Source organism: Neoarius graeffei, chromosome 6 (assembly GCF_027579695.1).
Source record: "Neoarius graeffei isolate fNeoGra1 chromosome 6, fNeoGra1.pri, whole genome shotgun sequence".
Classification (NCBI taxonomy): domain Eukaryota; kingdom Metazoa; phylum Chordata; class Actinopteri; order Siluriformes; family Ariidae; genus Neoarius; species Neoarius graeffei.
The window spans coordinates 32,248,550-32,259,751 of record NC_083574.1 but is presented as its reverse complement, the minus strand read 5'-3'; the positions used below and the strand labels follow the sequence as shown (position 1 = coordinate 32,259,751).

The 11,202-nt window shown below is 45.3% G+C and overlaps 1 protein-coding gene across 1 annotated transcript; it reads right to left on the bottom strand.

Moving 5' to 3' along the window:
- Window positions 1–3,902: 3,902 nt before the first annotated feature.
- Window positions 3,903–5,783, bottom strand: LOC132888261 (SCAN domain-containing protein 3-like). The gene has a single exon (XM_060924334.1). It carries the CDS (start codon window positions 5,781–5,783, stop codon window positions 3,903–3,905), a length of 1,881 nt encoding a protein of 626 aa, XP_060780317.1.
- Between the last annotated feature and the right edge of the window lie 5,419 nt (window positions 5,784–11,202).

The window sequence follows — 11,202 nt, the reverse complement described above, 5'->3', positions numbered from 1 at the left end:
AATTTGCATTACAGCCTTGAATGAGGATTCAAAATGGCGGCTCGGCTCAGTTTATGCAGGAGGGCTGATAGAAGTGGCGAAACATTTTACTTTTTATCGTTTCTTTCACAACCTGAATGCGTTGAAACAAAAAATTATGACAAACCAATGCTGCTTACACTAAAATATCGAGGGAAATTTGTAATAAAAACTTTACGGTCGGCAATTTCGACGCGGAAATTCTCGATCGGTCGGGTTACAGGAAACACGCTATTTTTTAAAATTTGGCCTTACTTCTTTCTTTTTCAATGTTGACAGACAATCTGTTACAATTTCCCTCTCGGATAGCCTCAGAATGTCCCATTAGAGCATTTTTCAAAGGCTTTGCACGGCGGGGGCACCCCCCCCATGAGCGCCCTCATACTAAATTTTTCTAGAAAAAGCCCTGGTTTATAATATGGAACCATGATCAAAGAGTAAACAAAATCACATCTGAGCACTTAAGCATCTCCTGAACTTCAACACATCATGAAATGATAGAAAATGGCGAGAAAAGTGATTTGCAAATCCAAACAAAATAAATCAGAGGAATTTACAAACCTTTCACATAGTGATCACTGCAAACTCGAAAGTTCTTCAACTCAGCTCCCTTTGATTGCAGCGAAAGGTTCAAGAGCCACCTTTCTCGTCATCTTTTGGTAAAATACTTTGCTCTTTCCCACATTTTTTTTTCTAATCATTTCATGGGGAACCCGGAAGAAACTTTTATCAGTTTCACAGTTTGTTTGATTTGAGCAGCCCCAAACAACGGAAGTGTAGGTCATTTTAATGACCAGCAAGGCACCCCAGTGATAACGCTTTCTGAACAGTGACCTCAGCTGACCACCACTTCATGTCTTGCATATCTAATGAGGCAAATGTGAGGTCAGATGCACCCCAGCATTTGTACCCGACTAAAAATTAGCTTCAACTTGAAAAAAAATTCACGGCCCACTAGATGGCACTTCATGGTCCACTCATGGGTCATGGCCCAGTGGTTGAGAAACACTAATCTATTATATAAAAATAGTCAGGTGGTGCAGTGGTTAGCAGTGTCACCTCACAACAAGAAGGTTCAGGGTTCAAACCCTGTGGCTGATGGGGGCCTTTCTGTGTGACGTTTGTGTGTTATCCTTATGCCTGCATGGGTTTTCACTGAGTGCTCTGGTTTGCTCCCACAGTTCAAAGACATTTAGATTAGTTCAGAGCAGATTGGCTACTCTGAACTGCCTGTGAGTGTAAATGACTGTCCATCTCTGTGTTGACCCTGTGATGGATTGTACCTTGCCTCTTGCCCAATGTCAGCTGAGATTGGCTCCAGCATACCTGTAATGGATAAGTGGTATAGATAAAAAAAAATAGTAATTTCTTTACATGAGTCAATGTTCAGACCATTGATTAGGGAGTTAAAACATCCATCACAATAATTCTCATATCCACCAGCCCTGCCTTATTAATTTCCTATCAATGGCACATTTCCATACATTTCCACATTTCCACACAACCATATCATTTTTCTTTGTTTGTTTGTTTGTTTGTTTTGGGCCAGGAGGGCATTATCCATGATGATGGTTCTGGAACTTGAGTGAACAACAGTAAGACACATCATTATATTTTTTTAAATCCATTAAAAAATTAAATTGACATTACCAACTGTTTGGATCGATTCTTAAGCCCTGTGTCAACCAGCTCTGTGGACTACTACAGCACATGTCTAACCAGAGCCTAAGGAAGGGCAAAGTAACCATGCTGTCAAAACCATGTAGTGCCGAAAGCCAGGATACTGAAGGGAACCACCCCATGGAGTCCTCCCCACTTAAGGATCTCATTCATGTCTTCGCTGCCACCCAACAGAGCCAGCACCAAGCACTGATTGCCCTCTGGAAGGAGCAAGAATATCACTTCAAAGCCTTGCTGCTGGCCCAGCAGGAAGGTTGCCAGGCATTCTGGCACCTGCTCGCGTTGGTGGGGTCCATGACTGCCACCACAGCGGACCCACCTCATGTCATGCTAATGGGCAGCACGGTGGTGTAGTGATTAGCACTGTTGCCTCACAGCAAGAAGGTTCTGGGTTCAAGCCCAGCGGCTAACAGTGGGTCTTTCTGTGTGGAGTTTGCATGTTCTTCCCATGTCTGCGTGGGGTTCCTCCGGGTGCTCTTGTTTCCCCCACAGTTCAAAGACATGCGGTTAGGTCAACATGGGGTGACCTTGGGCTGAAGTGCCCTTGAGCAAGGAACCTAACCCCTAACTGTTCCCCGGATGCCATAGCATAGCTGCCCACTGCTCTGGGTATGTGTGTGTGCGCTCACTGTTCACTTGTGTGTGTGCATGCATGTGTTCACTGCTTCAGATGGGTTAAATTCAGAGGATGAATTTTACTGCGATTGAGTGTGCATGTGACTAATAAAGTCTTCTTCTGAAGATGGGGCCGCATGATGATCCAGACGCATTCATCGCATTCTTTGAGCAAGTGGCTGAGGCGTGGGGGTGGCCAGTTGAGCAATGCACTGCCCAGTTACTACCGCTGCTGTCTGGAGAGACCCAGCTCGCCGCACAATAGTTCCCCACTGACAGTTGGCTTGATTACACTGACTTGAATCAAGCCATCCTGCAGCACGTCGGCCACTCCCCAGAACAACGCCATCAGCACTTCTGCACATTGAAATTGGAGGAAGTCGGCTGGCCGTTCGTGTTCAGCCAACAGCTGTGGGATGCCTGCAAATGGTGGCTGAGGGTGGACAACCGCGAGGGTGAGGGCATCATCGACATGGTGCCACTGGTGCAGTTCATCATGCTGCTGCCGGAAGGGATAGCAGAGTGGGTCCAGTGCCACTGCCCGGCGTCACTGGATCGAGCTATTGAGTTGGTGGAGGACCATTTGGTGGTGGTTCCAGCGGCAGGCAAACATTCCGCTTCTTCTCTCTCTCTCTCTCTCTCTCTCTCTCCCCTTCTCCTTCTTTCTGTCTCACCTCTGCCTGTCCCCACCCTGTTCCCCCACCAGGAAGATGGGAGCCAGCCTCCCCACAGCTGGCTCACTGCACCTGTGGTGTCCCCCTCCCTTCTTTCCCTTCTGTGTCTGTGCCTTCTCCCCCCCAGGTGAGTGGTCCCCATATTGCTGGTGTAGAGGTGAAGTCTGTGCCGGTATGCTGGTGCTGTGGGAAACCCAGGTATCTCCAGGGCCAGTGCTCTGCGATGGAGGTGGGAGTGGTGGTCTGGATCCCTGATGTGCCAGAGACCACCCTCGATTGGGCCGAAGCATATTGCTTACCCATGAGTATTCAAGGGGATACATATGTGTTGGGGGATTCTGGTTGTAATCAGACCTCAATCCACCAAAGCCTGGTGCAAGGTGAGGCACTGGGGAGAGCACAAGTGGTGAAAGTTTTGTGTATATACGGGGATGTTCATGAATATCCACTAGTGTCCGTCCACGTTCTATTTCAGGGGGAAAAAGTATCATGTAGAGCAGGGGTCCCCAACCTTTTCAGCACTAGGGACCGGTTTGGTTCAGCATTGTTTTGCTGCGGCCCGGTGTGTGTGGGGGGGGGGGGGCGTGGTCTCACACGCGTGAGCTGGGGGGCGGGGTGTCTACGTTTAGCAGACACTGGGAGAATGCATTTAGCTGACGCTTTTACAAATTAGAATAATTGATTATTTGAATTGGAGGACAATTTTGGTGATCGTTTTGGTTCCATATCTGGTGTTGTGCATGCGTTAAAAGTAGCGAACTTCAGCTATGAACAGTAAGTAAAACTGAATCAGGAATATAAACTTGAACGACAAAATTGAACTAGGAACATGAAAACAACATGCACAACACAATAGGAATAGGTGCTGAAACAAATTAAAGGCCTAATTTTATTATGGCATAAGCCGATTAAATTTTAATGTGAGCCCTGTGCTTGTTTCCCTGCAGCTAGAATGTCCCATCTGGGGGTGATGTTGGACAGTGACACTCTTAATGTATTTGAAATATCCAATCGGTTTCTCAGTTTTGTTTTGGTCACTGTCATTGCGGAAAACCCGGCCTCGCAAAGATAAGTAGTTGGGAAGGGCAGCAACGTTTTGAGCACTTTTACGGCTATTTCCGGATATTCCCGTTTGGCGTTTACCCAGAACGCAGGCAGAGAGTTTGTTTGGTCAAATTTAGTCTTAAGACCACCGTCATTTGCCAGCTCGATCAGCTGCGCTTCCTCCTGAACGGACAGGTGGTCAGGAATTCTTGCAAATGGATTGCGGATCCATTCATTCTTATCACGCGGATCTCGGGAGGCTGGGAAGTAGCGGTCGAATTCTTTCGACAGCCCAACGAGATGGTCACGAACCAGCTGTGATAGAGCTGGCGCTGGCTCCGTTTCCCCCAATAGCCCCACTAATAAATGAAACATGTCAAATACACCCTTGTCTACGCGACGCCCCCACTGATCCAGCTTTGCTTTAAATGCAGCGACTTTGTCTGCTACTTTAAAGACAGTCGTCATTCTCCCCTGAAGTGTCAGGTTGAGCTCATTAAGCAAAGCAAAAATGTCACAGAGGTAGGCGAGTTTTGACACCCAGTGTTCATCACTGAAATGCGCAGCCAGATCAGACTGTTTTCCTGCCAGAAATGCCTGCAGAGGCTCTCTCAACTCGAACACTCTGGCCAGTGACTTCCCCCTCGACAGCCACCTGACCTCTGCGTGCAAGAGAAGGCGTTTGTGCTCTGCATTCATTTCTTCGCAGAGCTGCTCAAACAACCGGGTGTTGAGTGCGTGTGCTTTGATGAAGTTGACCATTTTAACGACATCGTTCAATACAGCATTCAACTCCGGTGACAATTTACGGCTGGCCAGCATTTCTCTGTGAATGACACAGTGTGTGTGTTCGCAGTCAGGTGCAACCTCGCTCAGCCTCGCAGTGAAACCAGACAGCCGCCCAGTCATCGCCGCAGCCCCATCAGTACATACACCGATGCAGAAGGACCAGTCTAATTTCCCTGACACGTAACCATCCAACGCCCGAAACAACTCTGCACCTGTGGTGTTTGTTGGAAGGGAGAGCACACACAACAGATCCTCCTCAACATCCTCCTCAAAAATGTACCGCACGAAAACGAGAAGTATTGCCCTGTTTTCCACATCAGTGGACTCGTCTACCTGAATTGCAAACCACGGCGACCCTTTTAGCCTCTGCAACAACTGCGCCTCAATATCCTCCGCTATATCATTAATGCGCCTCTGCACAGTACTGGCAGAAAGAGGTACCGAGCCTATCTTTTTGGCTGCTGCCTCCCCAAGCACTTCGTCGCACATGTCTTGGGCAGAAGGCAGAATTAGCTCTTCTCCAATAGTGAATGGTTTCTTTGACTTAGCTATTTGACACGCCACTCTGTACGAGGCTCTTAGCAAAGCCACGTTCACAGAAGTAGTTGTCTTTAGCATGAGTTTTTGTGAATCTTGCTCTTGCTTTTTGCGCTCAAAGAATTCAAGAGGTTTATTTTTAAGTGTGGGGTGTTTAGTTTCAAGGTGTCGAATGAGCTTTGATGGCTTCATAGACTCATTCGACAGCTTGTCCCCGCACACCACACACAACGGATTAGGAGCATGCGAGTCACCGGTCTGTGTAAAGCCGAATTTTAGGTAGGAATCATCATATCTCCTATTGAAAGATCCCTTCTTTTTCTTTGGGTTGCTTCCGGGATCATTATTGTCATCGATGCTGGACCTCTTTTCACCCTTACCCAAACCAAAGAAACTTTCTAAGGACGTTTGCTGCTTCTTGCTCATTGTAGCTAATATACACTGTCGCTGACCGTGAGAACTGAGCTGATCTGAGGCAGCGCTATGGGAAAATAGCCTACGTGTTGAGGGCGGGTCAGACAGTCATCATGATTGAAAAAAATAAAATGTGCTATCGGCCTCCGAATGCAATAGGCTATGCAGCGTCCACGCATACTTATCTAACGTGAAATGAACCCATGTTTTATTTACACCTCTCTCTCTCTCTCTCTCTCTCTCTCTCTTATATATAAAAAATCCCCCCCTTTTTTTGGCATTTCCCCCCAATGTCACGACCCGGTTCGGAATGTCTCGCGGACCGGTACCGGTCCGCGGACCGGTGGTTGTGGACCGCTGATGTAGAGGCAGTGGTTAGCCTGCACCTCGCCCACCCACTGATTCTGGGGACTGATTGGCTGGGGTTTAAAGGTCTAATGGAGTGTGTCGTAGTGGGCAGGTCCTGCGGTAACATGCCACGGGGTCAGATTTGCTGTCTCAGTTACATTGTCTGCTGCTTTGTTAGCCCCTTCCTTGGTGGCTAATTTTGTGGCTCCATCTGCTAGTGCATTTCCTTTTGCCTCTTCTGTGTTTTGCCTCATATATGGTTTGACTTTGATAATGGACACTTCTTTAGGCAGCTGCAATGCAGCTAACAGTTCTTTGACCAGCTGTCTGTTCTTTATTGAAATTCCAGTATCAGTCAAGAAACCTCTGTTTTTTCCATAATTGTCCAAAATTATGTGCCACTCTACATTGGAATGTGCCACTCCAAAAGCGTATCTGGAGTCTGTGTAATGTTCGCAGTGCACCCATTGGCTAAGTTACTTGCTTCAATGAGCACTTTCAGTTCTGCTTGTTGTGCTGATGTATTTGTTGGCAGGGCCCCTGATGCCAGTACTTCATGTATCAATGTTATTACCTAGCCTGCAACTCTCTGATTGTTTATCACTTTTGAGAACCCATCTGCAAACAGCACCAGTTCTGGATTGTGCAGAGATCCTTCCTTCAGTTGTCTTTGTTCTTCCATCATCAACATTAACTCTTCCTTCTGCCTTGGCCTTTTAATCACTGGACACTTTAGACGTCTTTACTCACATACAGGGAATATAGAACAGAGCACAATGTGAACAAACAAAACACATGTCAACAGACTTCCAATTCCAGTGGATTCTGCAGGAATCCACATTATGTGCTTCAGAGCTCTACACACCTAGCTTCCTTCAGAGCAGTACACAAATGGCTCACGTGTCTATATAATCCAATATGTGTTTTGGCAGTATCACTTGCAAACTCAACACTTAAGTAAACAAATATCCACATTTAACACTGAACATCCACATTCAAGAAATATTTTTTTTTTCATTTCCGTTTCCGGTTGAGAGTACGTCATGCGCGTTCTGGCTGCTGCTTCTCACCGGAGCTTTTTTATTTTATTTCTTTTTCTATTTTTTTTTCTGTGTGTTTGTGTAGTTTGATGTTTGTTTGAGTGTTTTGTCCACCGATGGTGGTGTAGCTCCGGACCTAGATTTGGGCGTCGGTTCCCTCCAGGCCTTAGTTCACTGTGGGTGATGCCTGCGCTCCCAGCTGTGGACTGCAGTGAGCTCGTTGCTCATTTTACATCGTGGTTGTCCAGCGATCTGCGCTTTAACACTTGGCGTGATGTTCCGAGCGATGTTGCTCGGTGGTGTCGCGGCGGCTGTGCAGGCGGTTTGGGACACACCAGCGCTCTGCATGGCGGAGCTTCTCTGCTCGCTTTGTGGATCCACGGCGTGGTGTTCGAGCGATGTTGCCGACGGCATCGCGGCGGCGGTGCTGGAGATGTGGGACTTGTTTTCGTGCACCTTTTGGTGGGACTGTGGCTGCTACACCACGGGAATTACATCCTGACCCCTACTTGGTGGACTTTTTACTTTTTATTATTTATTTATTTATTATTTATTTTTTTCTTTCCTTGTCTATAATTGTAAAGCGTCCTTGGGTTTTTTGAATGGCGCTATATAAATTTAACTTATTATTATTATTATTATTATTATTATTATTAACACTGCCAATCTGATCTTTGATCGGAATCCAGATCCACACAGAATCTTCACCAGAAAGTGTTCCACTTAAGCTGAAGATTGTTTCACCTTTGCATGCAGTAGCCACCTACAAAAAACTTGCTTGCAAACTTTATCCAGCCTTCACTTTGCAGGTTATTTTGATATGGCCTGAGGCATTAACTGTTTCACAACAGAAAATAAGGAGATGATGGCTTACCTCTGTGATGCACACTTTGTTTTTCAATGGTAAATAACACTCATTGAATCTCAAAGTTGTTTGTGATGCCAGTTTTTAGATTGTGAATTAAATTTTATGTTTCCCCTTCAATAAACAATTGGAAGCAGGCACCAAGACTTAAGGAGAGAGATGATTTTATTAAAGCAGCTTCATGTATATACACTGGTCGGTGCTGTCCGAGACACTCTCTCTACCCCAGATGTGCTCTCTCTACATGCCCAAAAAAACACTTTCACTCACTCTCTGGTTTTTCACAACAAAAAGGTCTCTCAAAACATTGTATCCATAACACAGATAAGGATGTTACTGTGGGCACACACACCATTTTTCTTCATCAGGCAGAGGATTACATGTATTCTGAAATAATAAGAATTTTAAGCCCTGAACCATTCTTCAACTATAACCAGCAGAGATTCATTAATTACACAGACTCTGCTGTAGCTTTGACTGGGGAAGCTGTCTCAGAGCCATCCACGTCTATAGAGATCTTGCATGTGACGTCACAGCCGATCCAGATTGTAACAGACGCCATCTTGTCAGTCAAACACCATATTTCCGCCTTCTACTTCATTCTGGTTTTACTTCTGCTTCTACTTCTACCTTTTCTTCTGGAAAACCCTACTATATACAATTCTACTACAACGGCTGCGGCTACAAGCTCTCCCTACCTGTGCACGTTTTTTATGTTTTTTGTGTGTATTTTTGCGTGTTGTTTGTCTGTACCGGACTTCAATATCCACTACAACCGTATGGACTTACTGGACATTGGTTTCCAGCAGAAAATGATGGTTTGTAGAGATTTCCATCGCATGCACAACATTCTGGATGAGATGGCGAGACCAGCGGGGTCTCCATGGATTGTTATCGGGTCTGGCAGGCGAAGGAGGCGGCGACGGGAGCGGAAGCAAAAGCGAGGCTGCAGAGCCGGCCTGTTGACTAAGCTCAGAAAACAGCCACTCAAACCTCCACTGCCAAGCCTCTATCTCTCCAATGCCAGATCCATGGTAAACAAGACGGACGATTTGGAATTACAGCTGGAATTACCTTATTCTATTCTATAATCGGCTGGTCAGTGCTATACTAGATACGACTGATATATCTAGTATCAGTACTAGTACTCAATACTTAAGTGACTTACCCGTCCAATGAGGATTGTTATTTTCTTGTTTACAAGATGCCACATCTGAGGGGGCTGACAAATCCTGAATTTCTGTAAAGAAAACTGTCCAGAGATGTTATAAGCACGCAGTGCTTCACCACTGAACAGCGAGGGAAAGTTAATGAGGTAATTATACACGTCTGGGTATTCCACCTCTGGCAGTTCCATATCCACTGACACGGTCGTGAAAACTACGTCCGGTAAGCCATAAGGGTCACTAATCCGTAGGTCGTTTATTTTAGACATATATCTAGTTATCTGTTCATTAGAAAAATGAGCCGTGTAGTCCGCCGGTTGAAATTGATCCATTTTGTACACGAGTGCAGCAGTATTCAGCGGTGTTTTTTACCGACAAGATGGCGGCTGTGTAGCGACTTTGCATCATGCCTTTGACCAATGAGAGTAATCGATGGTCAACCTCTCTAGCCAAATGCAACACCCTCCTTCCTGTACTTTGCAATTATTAAAGATAGGCTATGTAGATGACCCTGTTAAATATGAAAATGCAATGTTTTTGATTTGAATAATTTTCTGTTGTTGAATACATTGGGACCTTTATTTTGAAAGGGAAATTATAGCCTCTATGTCTACTAGACCGGATACACGTGTATACATCATCTCACATGGAGGGAAAAGCAAAGGAGCAAGTGTTCGGCATGAATTTTACGTATAAGTCTTATTTTACAAAGAACTCAAAGGACAGGCACTGGACTTAAAGGGTGAACAAGGTACATAAGTTTATTTCTTTGTAGCATACCTTTTCATTTCTTTAATGTAATTTTATTTCCTAATGGTTTTCTATGACTATGGACTTGGCTATTGTTAAGGTGTACTGTATTGCTAACTGTTTCCTATACAGCCTTATATGTATTGCAATATGGTTTATTTTGCTTTGTTTTGTTCAGCTCTTACGGTGTTTCTCATGCAATAAACATTAACTGAAGTGCATGAAGCATCAGTAGTTGGGCCATCATCCATTCCAGGTAGTCACAGGCTATACCGAGTGATGCAGTATGCTCAAGTCTGTGAACAAATGACCCAGTTATTAATTCCAAAAAGCCATAGGGAACTCGTATTCCATGCGGCTCACTTTAATCTGATGGCCAGACACTTAGGTCAGGATAAGACACTAGCCCGAATAATGACCCAGTTCTATGTATTGGCCAGAGATTTGCTGAGATGTCTGTCGGTGGTGTGTAGCATGCTGTGAATGCCAAATGGTAAATCCAGTGGCCACTCCAAAAGCACCCGTGTGCCCCCTCCCTCTAATCAAGACCCCCTTCGAGAGAATTGGCATGGATCTCGTTGGGCCATTAGATTGGTCAGCTCGGGGATATTGCTTTATTTTAGTCCTGGTGGACTATGCAACGCAATATCCAGAAGCAGTCCTGCTGGATAACATTTCCACACGTAATGTCACAGAGGTGCTGTTTAAAATTATCTCCCCAGTCAGGATTCCCAAAGAAATCCTGACTGACCAAGGCACTACATTTATGTCACACACACTTCGCGAGCTTTGAGTTATTGCAGATTAAATCCATCTATCACCCACAAACAGATGGCTTGGTAGAATGATTCAAACAAACACTTAAGAATTTAATTCGGAACTTTGTAAATGAAGATGCATGTAATTCGGATAAATGGCTTGAGCCCCTGTTATTCACAGTACAAGAGGTCCCACAAGCCTCCATGGGATTCTCCCGATTCGAATTATTATATGGGTGTAAGCCTCATGGCATTTTGGATGTATTGCGGGAAAATTGGGAGGAGGGACCTTCAAATAGAAAAATGAAATCCAGTATGTTCTCGACCTGTGTGCAAAGCTCCACACACACACACACTCACTTAACCCAGGAGAATTTATGGTAGGCACAAGAACGTGAGGCCTGGCTGTACAACAGGGGTGGGTGCCTAAGAGAATTCACACCAGGGGATAAAGTACTTGTATTATTGCCCACTTCAAGCTAAAAATTGATTGCCAAGTGACAT

What these genes read in the sequence shown, in the direction of transcription:
- LOC132888261 (XM_060924334.1), bottom strand. Translation starts at nt 5,783, where the DNA reads ATGAGCAAGAAGCAGCAAACGTCCTTAGAAAGTTTCTTTGGTTTGGGT.